The sequence below is a fragment of the Felis catus genome, chromosome E2, assembly GCF_018350175.1.
Source record: "Felis catus isolate Fca126 chromosome E2, F.catus_Fca126_mat1.0, whole genome shotgun sequence".
Lineage (NCBI taxonomy): Eukaryota > Metazoa > Chordata > Mammalia > Carnivora > Felidae > Felis > Felis catus.
The window spans coordinates 54,528,460-54,556,223 of record NC_058382.1 but is presented as its reverse complement, the minus strand read 5'-3'; the positions used below and the strand labels follow the sequence as shown (position 1 = coordinate 54,556,223).

Here is a 27,764-nt window from a genome sequence, read left to right as displayed (position 1 = left end):
GCAGACTCTACCTAAAGCAAAATAAATTCCTTTGGCTGTAGCGGTCCTTGGGTCTGCATTTACCGCTCCATCTGTTCCTAAGACTGCATTTGAATGCAGTATGTGTCTCTGGATCGTCAAGTACATAACAGAAGTTCCAATCCAAGACAGTGACATAAGAAGAAATTGAACTCACCTCCTCCATGGAATTCACCAAATTATACCTAAAGAATAATTCCTCCTGAAGAAGAACAGAGGGCAGACTGAACACCAAGTACACAAAAGATAGAGTTCCATGTATTCTCATTTCCTTAAGCAGGTGCCTGTGTCTGGGAGGGCTACAGGATGAGCCTCAAGTGATTCCACTGTAGGGTGGATAATACGATTAGTGTCTTTCTCATTCAGCCTCCATTTGCACATCACTGCCAAGCACCAGGGAGGGCTGTGAGCCTGTGAGAAACCATCCTGGGGAGACTGCAGGGCCTCTGTGCAGACCCGACAGAGGCATTCAGGCACGGAGCAGAAGCTCCTCCCACATGTGTGCACATAGGGACAGATGCTCTACACCCTGACTATAGTCTACATGGAAATTAGTATTATTGAGCCCCAACAGACTCAGTGCCTCACTCTGAGATTACTGAAGTGTCTATGCCACTTGTGAATTAAATCTAAAAACATATTTTTTCACGTACCTATAATCTATAGACAATACCATTAAATTATAAAGCACTGTTTAGCCCTTCTCTGATTGTATTTACATTTTTGTATACTGAGCCTGTTTTTTATTTTCATCAAAAGTAACTGATGTACCAGTTTTTATTTTTTTAAGTGTTTATTTTAAGAGAGAGAGAAAGAGAGCAAGTGGGGGAGGGGCAGAGAGCGAGGGGAAGAATCCCAAACGGGCTCTTTACTGTCGGTGCAGAGGTTGATGCAGGGCTCGATCTCACGAACCGTGAGATTATGACCTGAGCTGAAACCAAGAGTTGGATGCCTAACCCACTGAGCCACCCAGGCGCCCCTGATGTACCAGTTTTTGAATATCTTCATTCACAAATGGTGTTTTCTTCTCTGCTCGGACCACTGGCTAACATCGCTCCAATTTTTCAACCTTGTAACAGATGGAGGCACTCGTATCTTGTTACATGTCAGTTTTATCTCTACCTTTATTCGGTCCTTGCTTTTTGCTTTCCCATTTGCCCAGACTGCCTCACCTTTTAATTTTATCGTAACTGTAATAAACGTCTTTATACCCCAAATCCTTTGTGGAACACAACAGGGAGTAGAGTTTGAAATGTTATTAAGAAAGGACATGCTATATTGTGATGATCACCGAAGAATTTCCATCAGAAGTGATGTACCAGTTTTTAAATCTTTATTCACAAATCAGTATAGTATGGTGAGTCTGAATGCCATATGTAGGATAAAACAGACTATGAAAAGTATACTTACACAGGAACTATTATATTACTGAATCATCTGATATTGTACTCCCTGCAATAACTTAATAGACCCAACTCTACCCTTTGAAGGGACCAATTTTATGATTTTCCTAGAAAGTTTTGAGTTGAGGATAGTTGCTTGCTAATTCTTTCCATGATCCAAGGCTTCAGACAAAATCATTGGAAACAGCAATTAGAACTCAGTCTCTCCAGGATCGAGGAGAGACAGGAGTGAGAAAAAGGACACCTAGTCACTTTTTAAAGGCCCACAATTGCTATGCTTTGCAGGATATGGGGGAGCGGGGTGCACACTGGAGGAGGAAAGAATCAGTCCCAACAAGCATATTGAACATTTCTGGACTGTCAATATTAAGAATGAATTTCTAAAACACAAGTTCATACACAGAAGCTGTCCAGCTAGCTGTTAACTGAAACGCATATGCAATATATTCAAGGAAAAAGTGTGCTTACAAAACCACAGACATCCTATTTGTCTCTAATTTTAAAATAATTCATTCCCTTGTTGGGTATGCAAGTGAGCAACGGAGAAAGTGGTGCGTCTGCAATACCTGAAATTAAAAAAACAAAACAAAAAAAGTCAGTTTAAAAATGGCCAAGATTAGAGGGTGGGTGGATCATGGACCCCCGTGACGTACAGAAGGAGAATATACGCAAAATAGGGCACGCGGGGATAGCAGATGGGAGCCAGGAGGAAGCTCAGAGGTAATTAGCCAGCAGAGAGAGAGGATCAGATACAGTGTGTTGTGAATTCTTCCCGCCTGTAAGATGAGCTGACTACTTACCAGCTGGTGCTAAGGATTTCAACGCTTCCAGAAGATGCGGGCTAGAGAACTTTATTAGGCACCGGAGGGGCTCTTTTCTCTCAGCCAAGATGCCTCCATGGAAGTCACTTCTGAATTTCGTTTCAAGCTGTCAACAAATTTATTTATAAATAACTACTAAATATATCAGCTGTAATGGCAAACTGTAATTAAATCAGGCGATGTGTTTCATTAATTCTTGTCCTCAAGAAATACAGGGATTGACGGGGGCGGGAGCCATTTAATTTGCTAACTGCAAACGTAGAGGGCAACCCGTGTGTCAAAAGGCATCATCCGCAAAATGCCATGTATGCACAGTGCCCGCACACAGGAGACCTTGGAGGTCAATTCTACCCCCAGGTGATCTTCACCTGAGTATTTAGTTTGCATTCTTACTGGCAAATTAGCACTATCTTTTGAAATCTGTCATTTCGATGTAAAGATGTCATGTCTTTCGAGTCACTACCATGGTTGGTTTTTACCTGATGATGGAAGATTTCAAAAATACACAAAAGTAAGGAGCACAGGCAATGAGTCCCCATGTGCACGTCACCCGGCTGAAACCATTATCAGTTCATGGCTAGTCTTCTACCAGCCCACCTCCTGTTCCATACTGACCACTGCCACGGGACTATTCTGCAGTAAACCCCAGACACGATGGTATTCCATCTGTAAACATTCAGTACCTAGAAAAGACCTAAGAAGGACTCTTTTTTAATTTTTTTTTTAATGTTTATTTATTTTTGAGAGAGAGAGACAGAGTGCGAGCAGGGGAGGGGCAGAGAGAGAGGGAGACACAGGATCCAAAGCAGGCTCCAGGCTCTGAGCCATCATCACAGAGCCTGACATGGGGCTCGAACCCACAAACAGTGAGATCATGACCTCAGATGAAGTCGGTTGCTTCACTGACTGAACCACCCAGTCGCTGGTCTTTTTTTTTTTTTTTTTTTTTTTTAATATTTTTTTATTTTTTAGAGAGAAAGCATAAGTAGTGGAGAGGGGCAGAGGGAGAGGGAGAGAGAATCTTAAGCAGGTTCCACGCTCAGCACAGAGCCCAACATGGGGCTCGATCCCACAACCCTGGGATCATGACCTGAGCCGAAATCAAGAGGTGGAGGCTCAACCAACTGAGCCACCGAGGAGGCGCTCCAGAAGGACTCCTTTTAAAACCTTCACCTCCGTAACAGTATCAGACCTAGAAAAATTAGTAACAATCTAACAATCCTTTAATATCAAATATCCACTGGCTGCTTCAATAGGTACTGGAGTCTTAGATTCTAATTTCAAAATTCTTTTCCTTAAAGTGCCTCTTAAAATTTACAGGCAGTATTTTGAAATGTTTAGAGGGTGAGTATTGTCTGCAACTAACTCAAATGGTTCAGAAGAAATCCAGAAAAAGAAGGAAAGGAAATGTGCAAAATGTTAACAATGGGTGAACTGAAGCAAAGGGAAAACGGATGTTCATTGCAATGTCCTTGCATGTGTTCTGAAGGTTTGACGTTTTTCAAAATAGAAAAGGTAGGGAAAATTAATAGCAGGCATGAATCGACGTGCACTCTGACTTACAGAACAGAGCGATTCTAAATTGTAGCCACGGGGGGATTTGCAGATTCTTACTTATTCTCAGTGGTTCTCTTTAGGAGGCAGAGTCAGCCAGAGAGCTTGTAAGAACAGATGGCTGGGTCCCACCTCCAGAGTCCCTGATCCAGTAGGACCACGGTGCAGTGGGCCCAATAATCTGCATTTCTTACCCGTTCTCAAGGGATGCTGATACGGCGGCTCCAGAGACCACACTATGAACCAGTGTCCTAGACTATGAGTTGTTCAAAGGAACGGGGTTAAAACTGTCATGTAGGGAGCCCAACTTGAAAGATATTAGCTTTTCCCACTAAAAACAAATCAAAGGAAACAGGTGTTGGGCCTGGGTGAGCAGATCAATGGTGGATTTAAAGCACTGCCTATAACTGTAGGGGGTGCAGAGCAGAAAGAATTTACTAGAGGGGAGGAGGGTATTATGAGTAGGAGTGCCAGTATTAGATTGGGGCAATCGTGATACAAACCTTGAATTTTTCTAATGGTGGCAATGGGCTTGCCCCCAACCTGGCCTTCCTGGTGGGCAGTGGCACAGTTCTGGAATGAGCTAGGTTTATAGTATTGACTAGGCTACTTACTGGTTTCTCTCCGGTGATGCCAACTGGTCTAGGTATGTCACGACTTCTTTATTCACTCTTTTATTCAATGAATATTTATGAGCACCGACTACAGGCAAGTGTGGACGGGCTAGAAAGGGGATAGCTCACAACTTTTTTCCCCTCAAAAATACAGATCACAGCTGGTTACACAAAACTAAATGAGTACCTAAGATGAAATCAAAAGGCAAATTCAGAATTTCTAGAAGTCTCCTTCACTAACATGGGAACTTATTACATACGATAAAGACGTCTATTTTAACTCTTCAATTTATCACACAGAATACAAAGTGATAGTGACGCTACTTATCATGGTGAGCAATGAGTGATGCACAGAATCAGGCACCATGACCATACACCTGACACTGGCCTAACCTTGTGGGTCGACACCACTTCAGTAAGAAAAAACAGAAGTTAAAAAAAGAAAACAGTGATAAAGGAAAAGAAAGTTTCTTATTATCGTTTTCCACCTAATTTTTTTTTCTTTAACAAACATATGGGTAACTCATAGTTCATGTTTATAGCAATGTCCCACCTTATATTGTGCAAATTCTAGTCTTGGTTGAGGATAGTCTCCAAAAGTTTCTTGAGTCACTCTCTGGACTCTCTCTTTTTCAATTTTGTTTTCATGAATGATCCTTGAATCCACTATACATGGAAGATTTCAAAAGAAAACAGACATTAGAAATATCTTTCATCCATAAAGTATCCTCCTTTCCTTCCTAACTTTTCAACTGGCTTGTGTCATTTAAAGATAACATTTACTGGGGTGCCTGGGTGGCTCAGTCCGTTAAGCGTCCGACTTCGGCTCAGGTCATGATCTCACAGTCTGTGGGTGGAGCCCCGCGTTGGGCTCTGTGCTGACAGCTCAGAGCCTGGAGCCTGCTTCGGCTTCTGGGTCTCCCTCTCTCTCTGCCCCTCCCCTGCTCATGTGTGCATGCTCTCTCTCTCAAAATAAATAAACTTAAAAGAAAGTTTACTGTTTCTTCTCTTGATTGCAACAATTCCTTACTATAGGAAAATCTGAAAGCGCACGCTGGTAAATAAAATAAAAATCCCCAATAATTCTACCAATGAAGGAAAAGCATTATTAATCTTTTAATATATTTTGTCTAGCTCACCCCTCACTTCTTAAAATTATTTATTTATTTATCTATCTATCTATCTATCTATCTATCTATCTATCTCGAGAGAGGGCGCAAATAAGTGAGGGGCAGAGAGAGGGAGAGAGAGAATCCCACAAGGGGCAGAGAGAGAGACAGAGAGAGAGAGAGAGAGAGAGAGAGAAGCAAGGCTCACCCAAAGTGGGGCTTGAACACACGAATCGAGATCACGAAGTCAGATGCTTAACTGACTAAGCCACCCAGGCACCCTTAGCCCCCTTTTTAGCAAATAAAAAGATATGTATTTTTAACTGGGATTATAAAATACAGAGTTTTGTATCCTGCTTTCTTTACTTAACATGACATCAACAGCGGTTCCTATGCCATCGGAAAGTCATAAACGTATTTAAATCATAATTGCTGTACTATCTCATTTTATCACCCAATCATTGCTGAGAGACAGGAAAATGTTCATTTCCATAAATGTAGGCTGTACCCCTCCACTCTTCAGTAGTTGTTTACTCTGCTGTCCTGGGTTTTCCACGGACAGACTCGCGCCACCTGTGAGGAGCGACACAGTCACAACTGAGTATTGCAGAAGCAGTTTATCCAGCACATTCCGAGCTGGGGCTCCAGACTCAGACAGACTTGGATTTCGTCTCTGGCTTCGGCAATTCCTAGCTGTGTTAACTTTGCCTGGCAAGTGGCTAAACCCATCTAAAACCCAGCTGCCCGATGAAGAGATTGTTCGGGCACTGCTATGAAGATGAAGGAAATGATACCTGTAAACATCTTTGTGTGGTTCCTGGCACTAAAGAAATGCTTGACTATTAGTTAATTTTTGTTTTTAGTGTTACTACTTGCCATTCTAGTAAATGCTAGAAAGAACCTACGGGAGCTTGGTTTCCCTCTTTCAGCAGAAAGTTAATTTGCAATTTTTCGGAAAGCAGTAAATAGTTTTGAATCAGGCTCCTAGTGATTAAATGTTTTACCGAGTGATAGAACTCTAAAAAGGAATGATGCGCTTCCAAATTTCAGTTTTATCTTAAAACACACATACTGTGCATGTCCAGCTCAAGGGTTTCTTGTAGAGGCATAGTGGAGTTGTGAGTTTCAAACTTCTAAAAAAAAAGAAAGAAAAAAAGAAAGAAAGAAAACTGAATCTTTTCCTAATTTTAACATCTTGAAATATAAATAATAAATGGCTTTAGGACACAGGTACTAAATGTATTTGCAATGTGATGTTTCTGCTTGACAGCTACGCCTTCATCACCACAAAACACTTGCTGACATTCCTTTTAGAAAAACCACTTTCCTCCTGGAAGCCAATCTCTCATTCCCTACTCATGCTGCAGCAACTGTTTTTGTGTTTGACAATGTGAATTTTCCTAGGAATGAATGCAACTGTCATAGAACAGGTGGAAGGGTGGTGGGTAAGGGGGGGAGTTTGCTATGGGAGAAAATCATTAACTTAATGTTAGATTTTTTTTTCTTCAAAGAGTGGCTTGCAGAGAGCCATCACTTTTTTCTATTTAGAAGAGATGAAAATACGTAAGTGTGACGTATCTAAGGGCTCAGAGATATACAGAGAGCATTAACAATCCACTTACAGGGGTCTAAACATATGGGCCCGCAGTTGCCATGCAGAGCGAAAAATAACCCTGAGTCTGTGCAAAAGGCCAGATCTACTTTTATCATTAGAGGAAACAATGCATTCAAATAATCTTAAGAAATAAATAAATTGGGGGGCTTAATAAACCGACGCTTTCTCCTTTCCTTGTAACCCCTCTATTACCTGCTTGACTGATGGGACAAAAATTAATTCTGCTTCTGTCTTGCATAATGGAGTAATAGAATTTAGCTTCAAAAGACAGTGTCAAGTTACTGTAAAGATACAATAACTTCTAACTGGAAGAGCTCATTTGGAAGCTGGGCTCTCTCACGTAAGCTCTAATGACTGATGAGCAGTATAAAACACAATGCAATTATAACAAGATGATAGCGGGGGACCGTTGTTTCCTTTCATGTTGACTGAGAGCTTTCTCTGCTTCAGTAATATCGGAAGTGATCTCCTTCTGTTGGAGGTGGACTTTCCCACCTGCCCAGATGGTTCTAACTCAAGTGTGAAAGAGAAAATGGAGACGCACACAACTTCACAGAGTCACTGAGGGGCTCACCTGATTATACTGTTTGAAAACAATAGCCTTCAGAGAGTCCAGATACCGGCTTCTGAGGTCCATTTTCACAATCTTATGGTGATTGCTAGCAACTGTCAGCGCCTGGAAGTGAAAATTAGCAAGACCATGAGGATTACCGTGTTTATCCCGATATTTATAATATCTATGGTATTTGATTGAATTTTTGCACTAAGCACATGTTACTTCTTCCTTTTCTTATATGTAAGGTAACCATTTATTTATTTCCCAAACAAGGAAATGACTGACGATGAAAGGTGGCAATAATAATACTTTAGAAGGCAGAATCCAAGACTCTGAGTTCGACAAACTGAGGTTGTATCCTACATATTTTGTGATTTACTTTACAATAAGGTAATTACATGAAAATATAATTTTATGACTGCTGGTGATACAAAATAACCACAGAATTCACTCCTTCAGTGGCCGTTTTCCAGTGATTTCAGTATCACATGTCCCTTTTTAACTTTAGAGAGAGAGAGAGAGAGAGAGAGAGAATGCGTGAGCAGGGGAAAGGGGCAGAGAAGAGAGAGAGAGAGAGAGAGAGAGAGAATCCCAAGCAGGCTTCACACTTGGTGCAGAGCCCGACGTGCATCTCGATGCCACAACCCTGGGATCATGACCTGAGCTGAAATTAAGAGTTGGACGCTCAACAGACCGAGCCACCCAGGCATCCCTCCGTTCCCTGTATTAACAATTAAAATTCAGCATCCATTCAGAAACCAAAATGGCACCGTGCAAACAGTGGAATCTAGCACTGCATGCCAAGGGACCCAAAAGGGTTCCTGCCCACTTGTATACTGGGTAACAGGCAGACAAATCATGGTATAGGCTGTCCCTTATTAGACCTATCTTTTGAAGTATTTTCTATCACTCTGTGGCCTATATTCTAATTCTTTTGATGTTGTCTTTTGCACAGCTGAAGTTTTAATTTTAATGAAGTTCAGCTTATCAATTATTATATATTTTTCTATAATGGATTGTGCCTTTGGTGTTACATCATTGCCACACCCAAAGCTATAGAGGTTTTCTCCTATGTTACCTTCTAGGAGTTTTTTTTTTTTTTTTTTTCCATTTTTTTTAATGTTTATTTATTTCTGAGACAGAGAGAGACAGAGTATGAGTGGGGGAGGGGCAGAGAGAGAGGGAGACACAGAATTGGAAGCAGGCTCCAGGCTCTGAGCCATCAGCCCAGAGCCCGACACGGGGCTCAAACTCACGGACCGCGAGATCGTGACCTGAGCTGAAGTCGGACGCTTAACCAACTGAGCCACCCAGGCGCCCCTTTTAGTTTTTTTTTTTAATGTTTGTTTATTTTTGAGAGAGAGAGAGAGAGAGAGAGATACAGAATTTGAAACAGACTCCAGGCTCTGAGCTGTCAGCACAGAGCCTAAACACAGGGCTCGAACTCAAAGCTTGGAGATCATGACCTGAGCTGAAGTTGGACGCCCAAGCTACTGAGCCACCCAGGTGCCCCACCTTCTAGGAGTTTCTGTAGTTTTAGATTTCTATAGTTTCTATAGTCTTAGATTTACTGCTATGATCCATTTTTGAGTTTATTTTTTGTAAAGGGTACAAAGCCTACACAATCTTTTTTTTTTTCCTTGTGGATGTCCAGTTGCTTTACCCTCATTTGTTTCTAGTTTTTTCTTTTCAACATTTTATTTAAATTCAAGTTGGTTAACATACCATGTAGTATTCGTTTCAGGGGCAGAATTCAGGGGTTCATCACTTACATATAACACCCAGTGCTCATCACAAGTGCCCTCCTTAATACCCATCACCCATTTAGCCCATCCCCTACCCACTTCCCCCCATCAACCTGGAGTTTGTTCTCTATATTTAAGAATCTCTCATGGTTTGTTTCCCTTTCTCTTTTTCCCCCTTTCATATGTTCATCTGTTTTGTTTCTCAAACTCCACATATGAGTGAAATCACATGATATTTGTCTTTCTCTGACTGATTCATTTCACTTAGCATAATATACTCCAGCTCCATCCACACTGATGCAAATGACAAGATTCCATTCTTTGGACGGCTGAGTAATATTCCATTGTATGTAGACACCACCTCTTCTGTATCCATTCATCAGTTGATGGACGTTTGGGCTCTTTCCATACTTTTTGGTTATTGTACACAATGCTGCTATAAACATCAGGGTGCATGTGCTCCTTCAAATCTGTATTTTTGTATCCTTTGGATAAATACCTAGTAGCACAATTGCTGAATCAAAGGGTAGTTTTATTTTTAGTTTTTGAGGAACCTCCCCACTGTTTTCCAGAGTGGGTGTACCAGTTTGCATTCCCACCAACAGGGCAAGAGGGTTCCCCTTTCTCCGCATCCTCGCCAACACCTGTTGTTTTTTGCGTTGTTAATGTTAGCCATTCTGACAGGTGTGAGGTGGTATCACACTGTGGTTTTGATTTGGATTTCCCCGATGATAAGTGATGGTGAGCATCTTTTCACGTGTCTGTTAGCCATCTGGATGTCTTGTTTAGAAAAGTCTCTATTCATGTCTTCTGCCCATTTTTAACTGGATTATTTGTTTTCTGGGTGGTGAGTTTCATAAGTTCTTTAAAGACACTAACATTTTATCGGATATGTCATCTGCAAATGTCTCCTCCCCTTCCGTAGGCTGCCTTTTAGTTCTGTTGATTGTTTCCTTCGCTGAAGCGCATATTTCTTCTAGACTGAAAGACAATAAGAGAGCTCCAAACCAATACTTGTGTTACGCTCCCACTTGTAGAACACTTTCTGCTCCTTATTTTAGGAAATCAAGGATTACATGTGGCATTTTATATAAAACGCTTATTGAGCAGTTTAAACCTACATAGACCTCGGAGATAAGGATAATAAAGATATTATAGCTTATACTGATTGGTTCCATACCTGACTCAGAAGGGGTGTATTGCTCTTCAGGTGGCAGAAGGAAGTGAAGGCGTAGGGAGTCTGGGAATAATACACCACATAAACCGGTTTGTACTGGTTGGGCTTTCTGTACTGTGTTCCCCAGGCGATTCGAATCCATACTGCATTCTCCTCAGCGTCTCTGAAGCTGACCGTCACCTTAATAAAAAGAAGACTTAAGTTTCCTAATTAAAATCTGTGGCACCAGGGGGCCTGGCTGGCTCGGTCGGTAGAGCATGTGACTCTTGATCTTGGGGCTGTGAGTTCAAGCCTCACATTGGGCACAGAGATTACTTAAAAAAAAAAAAAAAAGTCACATTAAAAAAAAAAATCCATAGCACCAACAACTGGTGCTCCTTAGGGGTGAAGGATGTCTGTGTAACCTTGCACACAGGCTGAGATCTGGCAGAGTCTGTAGTTTTCAGTACAGTGTTCTGGGAATCTTTGGGAAAAGGTTTTATGGTTGTTTGGAATTATGCATTTATGCCTTGCAAAGTCTTTTGGAAAGAAAACAAATTTTATTAAAAAAAAATATTTGTTTTTGAGAGAGAGAGAGAGCGTGAACAGGGGAGGGGCTGAGAGAGAGGGAGACAGAGGATCCAAAGTGGGCTCTGTGCTGACAGCAGAGAGCCCGATGTGGGGCTTGAACTCACGGGCCATGAGACCATGGCCTGAGCCAAAGTTGGACGCTTAACTGACCTGGCCACCCAGGCACCCCAGAAGGAAAACAAATTTTAAACCCTACAATCAGGGTATCACAATTTTTCAACAATTTCTTGGGCTTGTCCTGAAAAACTGTTCACTGACCTGTAAGAGTTTATGAAATAAGGCAAGCTTACAAATGGCATACCTGATTTATAAACAAGACTTTTTGACATCGAGCACAGACCTAGCGTGCACTATAAAGTTTAATGGTAAGATCTCTCTGGAGTAATGGGCTCAAATATATTAATCCAAATGTTCTTACGCATTTAGCTCAGATGCTAATGATTAAAGTTACGTGGCAAGAATATAGAAAATTCTACTTGGTTTCCATTTCATGGATAAAATACAGATCTTTCTAAACTTTTAAATGTAATTGCCAGTTGGGTTAGAACTTAATGGCCTCCTCCTAGACTCTTAACTGGCCCCCGATTCAGCTTCCCCTTGGAAGTCAGACCCTGGACAGGAGGCAGCCGATGCAGATGCATTTGGCTTGCCCACGTCTCCTTACTTCCTCCCTCTTGGATCCCCAGAGAAAGCAGGTGGTAAGAAGGCAGTTACTCCGACTCCGCCCAGTCTTCATCTGGCTGCTTTCCCACATTCCCTCCGTATATGAAACAAAGAGCCCTCCCCAGGTTGGGGTGTGGAGTGTGCGGGGCTGTCTGACCTGCCCGAGTGAGGAGCCACAGCGCTTGGCCCCGACAGGTGCCCAGTGGGCCTCTGCTGGCTCGTGTCACGTTATGAAAGCGAAGCCTGTAAAATCAAGATTGAAGGCACTACATGGAGGGCTCACCTTTACCAGAGAGAGAATATCGGTTGCCCTCAACATATTCAGGTAATCTCTCTAGCCTACAATGAGGATAATGTAAGCAAGGGCTTTTGGAGAAGCTTAAAAGAGGTCTGTGTCCTTCCTAAATTGGATGTGTGGTTGGGCACACATGTACGCTTTCCTGGAGAGGGGTGCGGTATCATTTACCAAAATTTTCACAAGAGTCTATGATCCAAAAAAAGGTTAAAAATCAATGGGCTAAGGGGCGCCTGGGTGGCGCAGTCGGTTAAGCGTCCGACTTCAGCCAGGTCACGATCTCGCAGTCTGTGAGTTTGAGCCCCACGTCGGGCTCTGGGCTGATGGCTCGGAGCCTGGAGCCTGTTTCCGATTCTGTGTCTCCCTCTCTCTCTGCCCCTCCCCCGTTCATGCTCTGTCTCTCTCTGTCCCAAAAATAAATAAAAACGTTGAAAAAAAAATTAAAAAAAAAAATCAATGGGCTAAGATGTTCTACCTCACATTGTTCTAGTAAAGATGATATTCAGATACCTGAAGAGGTAAGGCCCAGATGCAGACCTTTACTATTTTCCCAAGAAACTACCTTAATAGATATCATCCTTCAATAGCAAGGATAAAGCACGCTTCACTGAGGATAGCTCAGATTAATACTGTTCAAGCTGAACTAGGAGATGAGTCCAGCCAAGTGTCCTAAGTGGTTTGGCTAACCTGGGACGGTACTGCTGGCCAGGGGTACCCTGGCCGTAAACTGGTCATAACTGGCTACTGAACATTGCAGAAAAAAGTTTAGCATGGGAAACAAATGAAGCTTACAACACACAGAATTGCTACGTACTTAACTATGTTAATATATTCAGTACAGATTACCGTTATTGTACTACATGATATATAGGTAAAAAAAGGAAAGTAAATGTGCCACCCTTTTACAATTGAAACATATTTTTTAGTTTGTCTCTTTTTTATAAGTTTTCTTTTTAATTTTTTAAATGTTTATTATTTTTGAGAGAGAGAGAGACAGAGCACAAGCGGGGGAAGAGCAGAGAGGGAAGGAGACACAGAATCTGAAGCAGGCTCTAGGCTCTGAGCTGTCAGCACAGAGCCCGACGCGGGGCTTGAACCCATGAATCGTGAGATCATGACCTGAGTTGAAGTTGGATGCTTAACCAAATGAGCCACCTAGGTGCCACTCTTTGTAAGTTTCCTAAGAACAATGTATTTTGAATAGTTTTACCCGGTAAGACATACGATTAATGACTCTGCCTCTCTCTCCGAGTCTCTCTCCCTGGCATACAGAGACCATACTCTCAAAGGCTCTGGATCAGATCCCCCGTAGCACAGGCTCCATCCATTACCCCCCAAGTTAGGCTCCCAGCTCCCTCTCGTACCAGCTTCTCTACCCCATTGGTTCAAGGGCAAGAGTTCGTAACCTGAAGGCCCTGATCAGAATCAGCATGTCTACAAACTAACTGAACTTTGGCATTTCCTTCAGTCGTGAAGGTAGGCAAGGAAACGGGAGAATGTTAGGAACTATTACTCTGTTGTCTGGACAAATCCCAAATATTTTCTCACCCCGTTATAGCGTTGCACATGCCTCAAAAATATCATTTATGCCATCACTACTTTGAAACTAGTTGTTTTTAGACCTACTGTGAGATTATTTACTGTGTTAATAAAGAAGCACATGAGTACTACACCAAGACTTCGTATTTTAATACCTTAATAATGGTATTTTCATGTATTTGGTTTTCCTTGTAATTCTCTATATTATAGCATTTAAAAACGACTTTCAAGGGGCACCTGGGTAGCTCAGTCGGTTAAGCATCCAACTTCGGCTCAGGTCATGGTCTCACAGTTCATGGCTTTGAGCTCCACGTCGGGCTCTGTGCTGACAGCTCAGAGTCTGGAGCCTGTTTCAGATTCTGTGTCTCCCTCTCTCTCTGCCCCCCCCCCCCCCCACTCACGCTCTGTCTCCCTCCGTCTCAAAAATAAATAAACATTAAAAAAAAAATTAAAAAAAAATGACTTTTAAGAAGTGGCCTATAAGCTTCACTAACAGCAAGAGGGGTCCTTGGCACAGAAAGGTTAAGACACCTCCTGTAGAGCAGCGGGCAAGTTACTATTCAGTCCTGGGCACCAGGAGACTCTACTTGGCATGACATCACCATCAGTAGCCTTTTGGAAAGTGGGGTTATCCAGCTGCTAGTTAAGTCAGAAGGAAGACAGCGAAGTCGGCTGGGAGTCCTCGGGTAGTTGAGAAATGGGGTTGGCACACGTGGTCCAGCTCAGGGCAGGGGAACAGGGGAGACAGAGAAGACACCAGGGTGTTGGGCATTTGCCGGCCTTTCGGGCAGGAAGATCTGACCAGTAAAAAAGCTCCTTTGTTCACCCAGCCTTTCCCACTAGTCTGCCTGAAATTCATTCAGGAGGGAAAAGCTTTTGGAATGCAGAAGTGATGGAAGAGAAGAAATCTAATAACTGAGGGGTGTTTGGGTGGCTCAGCTGGTTAAGCATCCAACTTTGGCTCAGGTCATGATCTCATGGTTCATGAGCTCAAGCCCCGTGTCAGGCTCTGTGCTGAGACTGCGGAGCTTGGGATTCTCTCTCTCTGCCCCTCCCTTTATTTTGAGAGAGAGAGAGAGAGAGAAAGAGAGAGAGCAAGCACGAAGTCCGATGTGGGGCTCGAACTCATGAAACTGTGAGGTTATGACCTGAGCTGAAATCAAGAGTCAGACGTTCACCTGACTGAGCCACCGAGGTGTCCCCAAATATTTTTAAAACTACAGCTATTAAAGGAATGAGGAGGTGGATAAGGAGGTGGCAAAGCCTGTGCCCAGTCCATTCATGCTGTCAGAGGGGAGCAGGACGGTTGGTTTCCTCTCAGGGAGACTATGGGTCCGGAGGAAGGCAGACAATTAAAGCAGGAAGAAGGAGGCATATGGTGACAGGAGCACAGGACAGAGGACCTCCTGCCAGGGGGATCAGGGACACTCCCTGAGGGGGCCAGAAGGATACGGAAGAGTGAGCTGTGCAAAGGCCGGAAGGATAGGGAAGAGCAAGCTGTGCAAAGGCCAGGTCAGGGAGGTCGTTCCAAGGTCAGGGAGGTCGTTCCAAGGAGAGGGAACAGCCTATGGCGAGCTCAAGGGCTTGAAGAAGACTGGTTCGGTTTGGGTGGAGTGTAGATTACAGGTGGTGACACCTGACAGGCAGGCAGGGGATCCAGGAGGGCACGGGGAGAAACACATCAGGAGTATGGACCCTAAGAGTGTGAATGAATCTGAAGAAGCCAACGATTATAAGCAGTGGAAAAGGCTAAATTAGTCAACAAATGGTGTTCGGACAACTGATTAGCTTCTGACAGGGAAACGACAAAGGACTCTGTCACCACCTCCCCCATCTCTCGCCGCAGCCGAAACTAACCAGGGGAGGGCTGAGTGCAGAACCTTGTGGTGATGCTCCAGTGAAGAGCAGGAGGAAAGGAAAGAGGGTGGTCACGAAGAGTAGTTTAGGATGGGCTGACGACAACCGGGAGAAGACAAGAGATTCAGGATCAAGAGGGTTTGGCTGTTCTCTGACACGTGACCTTCCCGAGCACAAGAAATGGATGCTGTGCATCTGGAACGTGGAAGGTGGAGGTGTGAGACCCTGCCAGTGTCGATGTGAAGAGTATGACCTCGAAGCCAGCTGCCCGCGTTTAAATCATGGCTCTGCCGCTCTGCCCCTGTGGGACCCACCTTGCTTCGTCAGGAGGGTGCAGTGAGTTAGTGAGTGGCAAGGACTCAGCGCAAGGCCCGACACACAGAGGTGTTTGCAATCGGCGTTACTGCTGATAGAGAACAGGCCATGGGATTTTGTGATATCACTGGTGCCCCTGAACAGGGAGGTTCTCAAACTTGACTGGGCATTAGCAAGCACCTGGAGGGCTCTGGCCCACCCTTACAGCGTCTGAGGGAGCCCATGTCGATGTTCCCAGGTGATGTTGATGATCACGCTGTGAGAACTGCTGCCTTTAAAATTCAGATTCAATATGGCGGCAAGAGCACTGGCCAGAATGGAAAGGGCCTAAGCATGAAGCCGGTGAGGATGCATTACCCTTTCTTTTTTTTTAATTTTTTTTAATGTTTATTTATTTTTGAGAGAGACAGAGACAGAATGCAAGTGGGTTAGGGGCAGAGAGGGAGACACAGAATCCGAAGCAGGCTCCAAGTTCTGAGCCATCAGCACAGAGCCTGATGCAGGGCTCGAACCCACGAGCTGTAAGATCATGACCTGAACTGAAGTCAGACGCTTAACTGACTGAGCCACCCAGGTGCCCCTGCATTACCCTTTCAAATGGTCTTTTGGGGGACGTTTTTGAAGGGGGCCACTAAATACCACCCTTCTTCCCTGTCCTTCTGGATCAACTGAGAAATAAGGCAAAAGAGTTGGCAGGTGAGGCCAACACATATTTACCAAGAAATGGGGACTGGCTCATATCCCCAGGCAGGCGGCCCTCCAGATAACAAAATCCAGTCCGGCAGACCTAACCACATAAGTGGTGGCATAACCACTCTGGGAAGCCTCCACTGGTAGGGGCAGAGCTGGCCCTGGACGAACAGATCAGAACGGGTGTCCCTGTGGGCACCTGCTCTCACTCAGGTTAAGTTGGCGCTCCTTCCAGAGAAAGGTGAAGGGGATGGTGGAGGGACGCCGGTGCCCTTGGGCCTATGGGACCCCCTCCCTGTGAAGGACACATCGGGGGCAAGAAAGAAATATTTCCTCCCAAGAGTGTTGTGGTAGAAAGAACAGAGCTTGAGGACGAGCATGGAGAATGGATGTCGTTCCACCAAGACCAGAGCATGCTTATAAGCAGTAGAGTGGGAAGCGGTAGAGAAGCGATTACAAATGGGATAGAGAGCAGAGAACAAGGCAGGTGGGCCCTCTGAGGATGCGGGGGTGGGGGTGGGGTTTCAAACGTCACAAAGAAGGGTCTCCGTAAGAAAAGAAATGAGGGAAGATGCTCAGTGACCAGGGTGTGGATACAGGTATGGCAGACGTCACAAAGCGTGAGCTGAAGAGACATAAAGACCACGTCGCGGAGTCTGCATATGAAGAGGGAACACCACTCTTCTGGAGCGGGCAGCCAGAGCACGGGGACAGTGATAGGTCCTGTCTTTCCATGCAAGCAGGACTGAGGCAGATTGAGGTGGGAAGAGAATGAAGTAAGGGAGGCTGTTAAAAACATGACTGCCTCAACCTACGAGAAGATACTCGGTGATACCTGTGGACAGTGGAGGGGAGCTGAAGATTCTACGGGTGCTCCAGAGTGACACCGACCGATACCGTAGCCACTGGCCTGAAATTCACTACAGTTACATGACATTAATGTAGTAGTTTCTCAGTCATGCTGGCCACATTGCAACTGCTCCATAGCCCGTGTACCAGTGGCGTGGACACAGAACATTTCCATCACTCCAGATAGTTCTGGTGCGTGATGCTCCTCTTGAGAAAGAAGCAATTGGCCTCAAATTGACAGGTAAGGGGTAGGAAAAGTTTCTATAATGAAGTAGGATTTATCTCTGATCTGGCCTAGAATAGTATGGGATATTACTAATTAAAATTAATTAAAATTCTTACAAATACAAAAAACAAACACAAACCAAGGTAGTAGCAAATTTTAACTGCACAGATGCCTTGAAATTGAATTTCGTGGAGATTCAGATAAATTTTATTCTTACATTTTTTAATGCTCTCCGAAGAATTTTCTCAAATGAACTTTTGAATCGTTCCATATCAAAAAGGTCAACGTCTTCACCTGTCAAGGTCAAAAGAAAGTAAAGACAAATCAATAAAGACAAATGTTCAAGAAATACATGTGCAAGGACTCTGAAGCTAAGTATTTTGTGTAACGTCAAAGAGGGACACTGATCTAATCATACCAATGCTGCCGGTACCTTGGATACAGTGTCACTGAATATACTTCTCATTTTGCCCACAAAAGAGTAATTTTGAAATTACTCATTGTGAAAGAAGAGACATTTAAAAAAATTTTTTTTTTGTTTATTTATGTGAGAGATAGAGCAAGAGCAAGAGAGAGAGAGAGAGAGAGAGAGAGAGAGAGAGAGAGAGAGAGCGCGCGCGCCCGCAGGGCAGTAGCAGAGAGAGGGAGAGAGAGAGAGCCCTAAGCAGACCCCGCACTGTCAGCACAGAGCCTGACTTGGGGCTCAATCCCACGAACCATGAGATCATGACCTGAGCTGAAACCAAGAGTCAGACACTTAACCAACTGAGCCACCCAGGTGCCCCCAAAAGAAGAGACATTTCAGAGGAACATATGAGTATTCCTTTTAAAAATGCCAAAATATAAAATATAAATTTCAGTTTAAAATGGAAAACACCAGGGTGCCTGGCTGGCCTAGTTGGAAAAGCATGTGACTCTTGATCTTGGGGGTTGTGAGTTCGAGTCCCGCGTTGGGTGTAGAGATTACTAAAAATAAAATAAAATTAAATTAAAAAAAAATGGAAAACATTACCTGGTTCTTTACTCATTTGAAAAACATCCCAAACTTTCTGGTGCTGATGAAATTGAGTATCTGAGAGAGGGGGGAAGAGCTTATTACTATCACATCACAGAACTCTCAAGTAACGTGCTTATACATACCTATTTTAAATATGTATTTAATGTAATATGATGCCAGAGAAAATAACAGTAACTTATCAACTAGGTCATACACATTTTTATTCAAATATAAATTTTACGTGGATTAAATTTCCCCCGGACAACTAAAACAAATCATAAAGGATTACTCAATACAGTAGAGGTTTCGCATCTACTCTTACTTAGACCATTTCTTCTATTCCCACACGGGTCTCCTCCATGGAACCCCTCACTCAGCCAGCAGAACAGGGATGTTGTGCTCCTCACGACTGGTGTTCGCACTGGCTGTTCCCTTTGTCGAGAGCCCTCTTCTCCGAGCTCGAGGTGCCCCTCATTCTGGTGTCTACTGGGAGGCCACCTATGCACAGCAGCCTGCCCAGATCCCCTGCCCAAAGCACCCGCCCACTGCGCCCTGTGCCCTGTGCTACTTTCCTCCGTAGCTCTTAAAGCTACCCGGGAGCTCACTCTGCTAGGACTGAACTACCAGCCAAGTCCAGTCTGCTTTAACCCTTGCATTTCCTGCCCCCGCTCTCTTCTCTCCATCCCCCCCACCCCCCCATCTCACTCAGGCTATATCCCTGTCTCGCTTGGCTGCTCCAACAGGCTGCTGTTGGGTCTCTCCCGTCCTCCCTCGTCCCTGTCTCTGCACTGAGAGTTTTGAAAAAACAAGAACCTGATTCTTTTCTTGCTCATAATCTTTGGAGGGCTTGGCTTTATTCTTAGAATAAAGAGTGAAATCCTTCGAAGGGCTTCTGAGTCTCTGAATTATCCTCCTACCTATGCCTCATTTGTTTTGACCCCCTCCTGCAGCACCGGACTCCCATCTCCCGCCTTCTCTCTGCTCCCCTACTTACCCTCCTGCTCCAAGACCTTCTGGTGCTGTGCCCTTTCCTCTCCTGCTCCTTTATGTCCCCTTTCCCCTTTGCCTAGTTAATGCCACTCATCCTTTGTGGCTCTCAGCTCACGTCTTCAAGGAAATCTTTCCTAAACCCTTGGTGTGGCTGACCCCCCTCTGGTCTCACAGACCCCCTGCCTTTTCTCCTTCCCAGCACTTGGGACAGTCTGTGAGAATGCATTTGTGTGACTCGGTGACCTGTCTCCCCCCCGAGACTGGGGCCTCTTAAGAGAGTATGAATCAACCTGTTGGACCCAGCAGTGCCTAGCACATAGCCCACTGCGTGGTAGTAGTCAAAGAACATGTGAACAAATGCGTGAGAAAGGGGAACTATGTGGATCTACCCTTTACGGTCTAGACATCATCCAGTCACTGAAAGTGAGACACACTCAACCAGAGGCAGATGCGCTAAATGAATTCAGCTATTTCGTAGTTGGAGCGGAATATAAAGAAGAATGTTGTTATGCCCCAGGTCACAGGAGGCAGTTAATATCAACTGATAATGATTAATTAGTAAATGCCAGGTTTTTTTTTTTTTAAGAATTTTTTTGTTTTTTAATGTTTACTCTTTATTTTATTATTATTTTTTTAATGTTTATTTTTGAGAGAGAGAGACAGAGTACGAGCGGGGCAGGAGCAGAGAGGGAGACACAGAATCTGCAGCAGCCCCCGACTCTGAGTTGTCAGCACAGAGCCCGATGTGGGGCTCGAACCTACTGCCCCAACTGTAAGATCATGAGCTGAGCCCAAGTCAGAAGCTTAACCGACTGAGCCACTCAGGCACCCCCTTGTTTGAGAGACAGAGTGTGAGCACGGGAGGGGCAGAGAGAGGGGGAGACACAGAATCTGAGCTGTCGGCACAGAGCCTGATGTGGGGCTCGAGTTCACGAACTGCGAGATCACGGCCTGAGCCGAAGTCAGACACTCAGCCGACTGAGCCACCCAGGCGCCCCATACCAGACTTTAAGAACATGACATGGACTTATTTCATCCTCACTGTCACCTTATGCGACATCATCATTATTATAAAGGTTTATCCAATGATAATACCGAGGCAGAGATGTCAAGGGCCTCCGCCAGGACTCACAGGGAGACAATGACAGAGCCATGAACTGAACCCGAGAAATCTGGCCCTGGAGCCTGTGTTCTTAGACTCCACAGTCTGTTGCCTCCTGATGAGGGAAGTAAACATCTTAAAGAAGAAAATACAGAGAAGAAACCTAGGGTACAAGGCGGGGGGGGGGTGGGGTGGGGAGAAAGAAATGGAAGGGGAGGAGAGGTAACAAGTTACACCGTAATAGGAACAAATTCTCGGAAATTAAATTTCAATTTCTGTTAAAGATAAAGAGCCTAACAAACGTGCTTAGTGTGTGCCAGTGACTGTGCTAAAAGAGCTTTTCAAGCATTATCTTATTTAACCCTCCCAACAACCCTGTGAAGTAGGTTCTATTGTTTCTCCATTTTTCTTGGGAGGAGTCTAGGCCTAGCAAAGCCATGTGACCGGGTGAGGGACTGGAGACTGGTAAGTGACAGAGGAGGCACTGAAACCAGGTCCACCTGACTGACATCCAGAACTGCCTCTCTGACAAAAGGGGAAGGGGTAAGTGTGAATACAAATCACCGACACTCACAAATGATGTCTAAAAGGGCTGCGTCACGGAGACTTGCACGCTTACTCTGAAAGAGAAGATAAAATACTGAGTGAACGTGGGGGCTAGTTAGGTTCTGCTACACTTAAAGCACATTTTAGAGTTGCTTAGAACGAGTGTCACCGATCTCTGCTCTCCTGCCAAGTAGCAGATACACCCGACTCCTGTCTCGGTAAAGGCACTCTCCACTCCTCCCCCCACAATCTACTCCTCATTCATCACTTTCAACTTCCTGTTTTGTTTTTTAATCAGCTGTATCCCTCTAAACTTCCTCTACATCAGGGTTTCCCAAATGGGCATTACTGACATTCAGAGGCGGATAATTCTATGTGTGGAGGGCTGTCCCAGGGTGTTAAGGAACATTCTGGCCTCTGCCCAGCATGAGCCAGTAGTATTCCCACAGGTTTGACAACCAAAAATGTCTCCAGACACTGCAGGCAAAATTGTCCTAGTTAAGAACCACTGCCCTACACACATCCATTGACATATATGCATATTATTGTTTTTTGATGTTGTACATAAAGATCGAGTTTATCTTATTTAATGGCTGAAGAATATTTTGTTATGTGGACGTAACAGTACTCTCCTATGTGCAGCTATTTCCAATTTTTTATTTTTTAAACAAGGCTACTTAACATCTTATTTATGTATACATACTTACATGTTTGTATCTAAGTATATGAGTATCGATTATAATACTTATACCTCTTTTTTTTTTTTTAATTTTTTAATGTTTATTTCTGGGAGAGAGAGAGAGAGAGAGAGCGAGCTGGGGAGGGGCAGAGAGAGAGCGAGACACAGAATCCGGAGTAGGCTACAGGCTCTGAGATGTCAGCATAGCTGACGCAAGGTTTGAACCCATAAACTGTGAGATTATGACCTGAGCCAAAGTCGGTCGCTTAACTGACTGAGCCACCCAGGTGCCCCACCTCCTTGTTTTTTATTAATTTTTCCATATAAATCTCCCACAGTGGAAATGCTGGGTCATAAAGCATATCTATTTAAAAGTGAATGAGGGGAGAATGTACAGGAATAGGGGCGTTCTTTATACTTATGCTTGCAACTTTCCTGAAAATCTGAAATTGTTTTAAAATGAAAAGTTAATAAATATACGTGAAAGAGGGGGGGTCTCTTCCCATACAACTTTACCAACACATCTGAGTATTAGCCTTTTCATCTTTAGGTACAAAATCTAATAGGTAAAAAAAGAATACTTCTCATTATTTTAACTTGTATGGATTGTATGTTCCCCCATGGTGGTCACTTTCTCACTGATACGTAGGCATTCTTTGGAAGTTGAAAAAGCCAATCAAAAATTAGCTTCTTCCTCACTGTAGTAGTAAGTAGCCCACATCCCTTCACAGCTTAGCAGCTGCACTAAATTTCTTTTAGACTCAAAAAAGGAAGTGGGGCGCCTGGGTGGCTCAGTGAGTTAAGTGTCTGACTCTTGATTTCGGCTCAGGTCATGATCTCACAGTTCCTGAGATCGAGCCCTGCTCTGGGTTCCGTGCTGACAGAAGGAAGCCTGCCTGAGATTCTCTCTCTTCCCCTCCTCCACTCATACTCTCTCAAAATAAATAAACACTGAAAAAAGAAAGAAAACCTTTGGAGCGCCCGGGTGGCTCAGTCGGTTGAGCATCTGACTCAGGTCATGATCTCACGGTTTGTTGAGTTTGAGCCCCATACTGGGCTCACTGCTGTCAGTGCAGAGCCCGCTTCAGACCCTACATCCCTCTCTCTCTCTCTCTGCACCTCCCCTGCTCATGCTTGCTCTCTCTCTCTCTCTCTCTCTCTCTCAAAAATAAACATTAAAAAAAAAAAAACCTTATTAAAAAAAATCTTATTAAAAGAAAAAAACCAAAGGGGTTGCATGATGCTTAAGGTTCATCATCCTGAACACTTATCACCTCACAGAGCAGAACCAAGTCCTGAACGAGAGATTCCTTTCTCTGCCGGAAGTTTACTGTCTGCAGTTGATTTTCAGGCAAAAAATCCCAGGCTTTGAGGATTGTCATCATTTCAGTCATTGGGATTTTCAAGATGGTCCTCTTGATAAACTCGGCAACAGTTTCATCCATTTCTTTGGCACTTCAATAAAAACAAAAACAGCACAGCAAAGTATTAATCAAATATCAAAGGTTAACTTAATGGAATTTTTCAGCATGTTTTTAGCCAGGATTTTGATTTGTAGGTCAAACACCCAAACGTTTACCTTTTTTTTCAGGCATTCTGCAAAGTGTTTCAAAAGGAGGATTTGATTCTTCGCTCCTTAAGCCACGTATTTAAATGGCTTTGGAGGTTTTAAAAATTAGTGCTCCCTCTCCTTGACAGGCTAGAGTATTTTAATCTTTGATGGGAATGACAGGTAAATCATTCATTCATTTACTCATTCACCTAACAAAACCTGAGCACCCATGTGTGCCAGGCACTTTTGCAGGCATGGGGGAGAGACACACCTTTAACCAAAAAGACAAAAATCCCAGGGCGCCTGAGTGACTCAGTTGGTTAAACAATGGACTTTGGCTTAGGTCATGATCTCACAGTTTGTGAGTCTGAGCCCTGTATTGGGCTCTCTGCTGTTAGCACAGAGCCCGTTTCAGATCATCCACCCCCCCCCCCCCGCCCCCCCTGCTCCTACCCTACTCATTCTCTAATAAATAAATAAAAACTTAGAAAAATAAAAAGACAAAAACCCTGCTAGTGTGAGCATCCATTCTAGTGGGGAGAGAGAAGCAACAAGAAAATCATAAACTGTGTTAAAAGTGTTAAGTGCTGCAGAGAGAACAGAGCAGTGTTAGGAAACGAACCATAGTTAAAGTGGAGCAGGCTGGGAACAAGTCGGGGTGGTGGGGATGGAATGAGGAGGCTTCATACAGGTGACGGTTGAGCCCGTACTTGGAAGAAAGAGTGAGCCATGTGGCTGGCTGGTGAAAGAACTTGCTGGGCAAAGGGTACAGCAAGTGCAAAAGCCCTGGGGCTTTCAAGGAACAGTGAAGGATGTGAAGGATGCCTCCAGTGAGGCCACAGTGTAGACAGTAAGGAGGCACAGAGGAGGTAATAAGGTCAGAGAATACGGAGGGCCCAGGGGTCACTGCCACGATGTTGGCTTCTACTCTGACAGGCACTGGCTGCTGGAAGATCCTGAGAAGAGGTGGGATATGCTCGTTTAGGTTTTCTACCAGGATCAATCTGGCTACTGTCTTGGAGGGGGTGGAGGGCGGAAGCAGGAAGCCAGGTAGGAGGCTGCTGCAATGCAGATAGGAGATGATGGTGGACCGAGGGGGAGGGTTGGGAAGAGGTCAGATTCTGGATCTGCTTTTAAGGAAGAGCCCACGGGATTTCCTGATGGACTCGATGTGGGGTTACGAGAGAAAGAGGGACCAGAGGTGACACCGATGTTTGTATCAGGCAGCTGAAAGGACAGAACTGCTATCCCCTGAGTTGGGGAAGACTAGAGGTGTGGGCAGAGGCAAGCTCAAGAATTCCATTTCGAACATGCACGTTTGAAGGTTGTTAGCCTCCAAGAGGAGATGCTGATAAACAGTAGGATGCAGGAGTCCAGAGGACACAGTAAGAGATAGAGGTGAAGAGGGCTGCAGTCTCTTTCTCATTTAAGGGATTACCAGCTAACATAGTGTTATTACCTCACTTTCCCTGCCTGCTGCCTGACAGGGAGAGTCTTCAACCATCCTAAAGGTCTTGAGCCCCAAATCTGGCATGGCTCCCTCAGCAACAGACAAGGGCAATGATCTTCAGGAGCATCTCTTAGTGGCTGTCTTACAGCTGTGGCACTGGGAAGGGGGGTTCTGAGCCCTTTCATTACCTTCCTCAGGGCAGAAGCTGTGGGCCAAGGGTGGCAGCTGATCTCAACTGTTACCTCATCTGGGGGCACTGATGGGCATCTTCCCCCTGCCCCCCATTTTAAAATATGGTACACAGGCGTGCCTGTGTGGCTCAATCAGTTAAGCAATGAACTCTTGATTTTGGCTCAGGTCATGGTCTCGCCTTTTGTGAGTTTGAGCCCCACGTCGAGCCCTGTGCTGGCAGCTCGGAGCCTGCTTTGGATTCTCTCTTTCTCTCCCTCTCTCTCTGCCCTTCCCCAACATGCGTGCGGGCACGTTCTCTCTCAAAAGAAATAAACTAAAAAAATATATATATATATGTATGGCACATCAAAAGCAAGCATGGTTTCTCAACAAAGATGAAGCAAGGTGTCTGCAGAATTTAAGCTTAAATTCTCTGCCTATCTGACAAGAAAGAGCATCGAGACCTTGGTATCCAAATTTAAGAAAAGGGGCAGAAGTCAGTCTGTCTATCTCATCTACTTCCACCACGCCTAGAAGATTAGCAAAAGGACAAAGAGAGAAGTATCCCCCTATCGGAATCCAGGCTGTGACTCAATGCTACCACTTGAGTGTTTAACATTGCATACAATCTATTACCATTGCCCATTTCCAAAAAGATACTGACAGTCGACATGATTTTAAGAAGATACTGAAAACAACACTTCCAGGAAAAAAAAAAAAAGGTGGGGAACTTTTAGGACTTTAGAAGGAGAAAAATAATAGAGAGCAGAACAGAATCAAGATCATGAAAATGGACTCTGATTTGTTTTCTTATCCAGATACAGGACCAACCTACCTTAATGTCAACACTAAAATCCTCACCATGGTCTATAAGGCCCTGGGTTTGCTTCTTGCCTCCCTCCCCATCATCTATCACTCTCTCTCTCTCTCTCTCTGGCTTTCTGAACTCCAGCTACATTGGTGTTTAGTTCCTCTAGTACAGAAGGATACTTCCAGAGAAGGCTCATTGTACTTGCAGTTACCCCTGCCTAGAACATTCAGGTTCATCATGCACATTATTCACCTGGGTAACTCTTGAATTTAGGTCTCAGCTCAGATGGCTTCTACTGAGAGAGGCTTATTCTGCCCACCCATTTTTTTTTTTTTTTTAATTTGTTTATTTTGAGAGAGAGACGAAGAGAGTGAGCAGGGCAGGGGCAGAATTCCAAAGAGGCTCCAAGCTGTCAGCGCAGAGCCCACTCAGGGCTCGAGCCCACAAACCCTGAGATCATGACCTGAACTGAAAGCAAGAGTTGCACATTTAACCAACTGAGCCACTCAGGCGCCCCTGACCACCCATTCTAAAGGTATCTCTCCACCTTCCATTGCTTACTGTCTTCACAAAACTATCTAAAATGATCTTGCCTATTGATTACTGTCTTAAAATATTGAGCCACTAGAGTAGGAACTATGTTTGCCTTATTCATGGCTATATCCCTAAATGATAAATACATGTGGAATGAAATATTAGATATTCTCCGTAAGCAGTGTGTGAGGCGATACCCTGGGAAGAAATAGGGTCCAACAGTCACTGATATATCAAACCAACCTCTCCCACTGAAAACACTGGCGCGGGGTGGGGGGAGGGGGGAAAGGGAGGGGGTAGGCTTGTAAAAATGCATTCCCAGGGCTCCATCAATTTGAACTGGGGGGAGAGGGGTGGGGGTGGAGTCGGGCACCCAGCTGCGCGAGAGCTTGCACTTTTAGAATGCTTCAGAAGATTCTTCATTTTGGGTTAAGTTTGCAAAATGCCATTCTACAGACTTCTGGTAGAGAGCATTCAGTCTCACCAATAAAGCTGGTAAACCCTTGAGCAAATTCCTGATTCCCTGTGACTAATTTCTTTTTACTTCTAGTTCTTAGTAGCACAGTGCCTGGCGCATATATATATATATATATATATATATATATATATATGCATGTGTATATATATATATATATACACACACATACATATATATATACACATGCATATATATATATACACACACATATATATACATATACACACACGCACACACATATATACATATACATACATATATATAGCAGCTCCTCAAGACATTTGTTGAATGAATGCATGACAAGAGCCCTTTTAGGTAACTTTTCTGTAGATCTACATGGAAGGGCTGCCACTGGAGCATTAGGAAAAATACGACAGGCGCACGGACGGAAAAAAAAAACGGACGCCAAGGCTGACTTAAAAAAAAAACCAAAACACCCGACTCCCAGCACAGCAGCAACCCAAGGGTCGGATAGCGAAATAACCCGCCACGTGACAACTGGCGGAGGCTCCGGAACTTACGTACATCCCAGTAAGGCCCCGCCCCACTGCGGGCGGAGGTGACGTCACGGATAGTATCACCGCCCTCTTATCCCGGCCTCAACTGTAGTCCCCCACTTCTTGCCCGAGGCCCAGCGCCAATCCCGCACCTTGAGACGTGTGGCAGACGTGAAAAAGTCGCCCCACAAGCCTGAGATGTGGTTTTCTCGAGGCTCCCGCCACACTCAAGGTCCCGATCCCACGCCGCGCGCGGACCTCTTACAGTCGGTCATCTCCAGCAGTGTCTCTTCTCGGCAGCCGTTCCCGCCCGCTGCTCCTTCAAAGCCACCAATTGCAGT

At 44.4% G+C, this 27,764-nt stretch overlaps 1 protein-coding gene across 6 annotated transcripts; it reads right to left on the bottom strand.

Moving 5' to 3' along the window:
• Positions 1-1,334: 1,334 nt before the first annotated feature.
• Positions 1,335-27,742, bottom strand: CENPN (centromere protein N). 6 transcript variants are annotated; one of them, XM_006941761.5, is made up of 11 exons: positions 27,576-27,739; positions 23,205-23,385; positions 21,280-21,325; positions 18,629-18,688; positions 17,834-17,910; positions 10,616-10,792; positions 7,709-7,810; positions 6,592-6,652; positions 4,964-5,076; positions 2,222-2,348; positions 1,335-1,987 (listed from the first exon to the last, which is right to left on the bottom strand). In XM_006941761.5, exons 2-11 carry the CDS (start codon positions 23,373-23,375, stop codon positions 1,905-1,907), a joined length of 1,017 nt encoding a protein of 338 aa, XP_006941823.1. In that variant the 5' UTR covers positions 23,376-23,385; positions 27,576-27,739; the 3' UTR covers positions 1,335-1,904. The 6 variants fall into 6 exon arrangements, 5 of the variants coding, with proteins under 5 accessions (XP_006941823.1, XP_044901950.1, XP_003998335.1 ...); XM_045046015.1 differs by lacking the exon at positions 27,576-27,739 and adding an exon at positions 27,452-27,565; XM_003998286.6 differs by lacking the exon at positions 27,576-27,739 and adding an exon at positions 27,182-27,409.
• Positions 27,743-27,764: the final 22 nt, after the last annotated feature.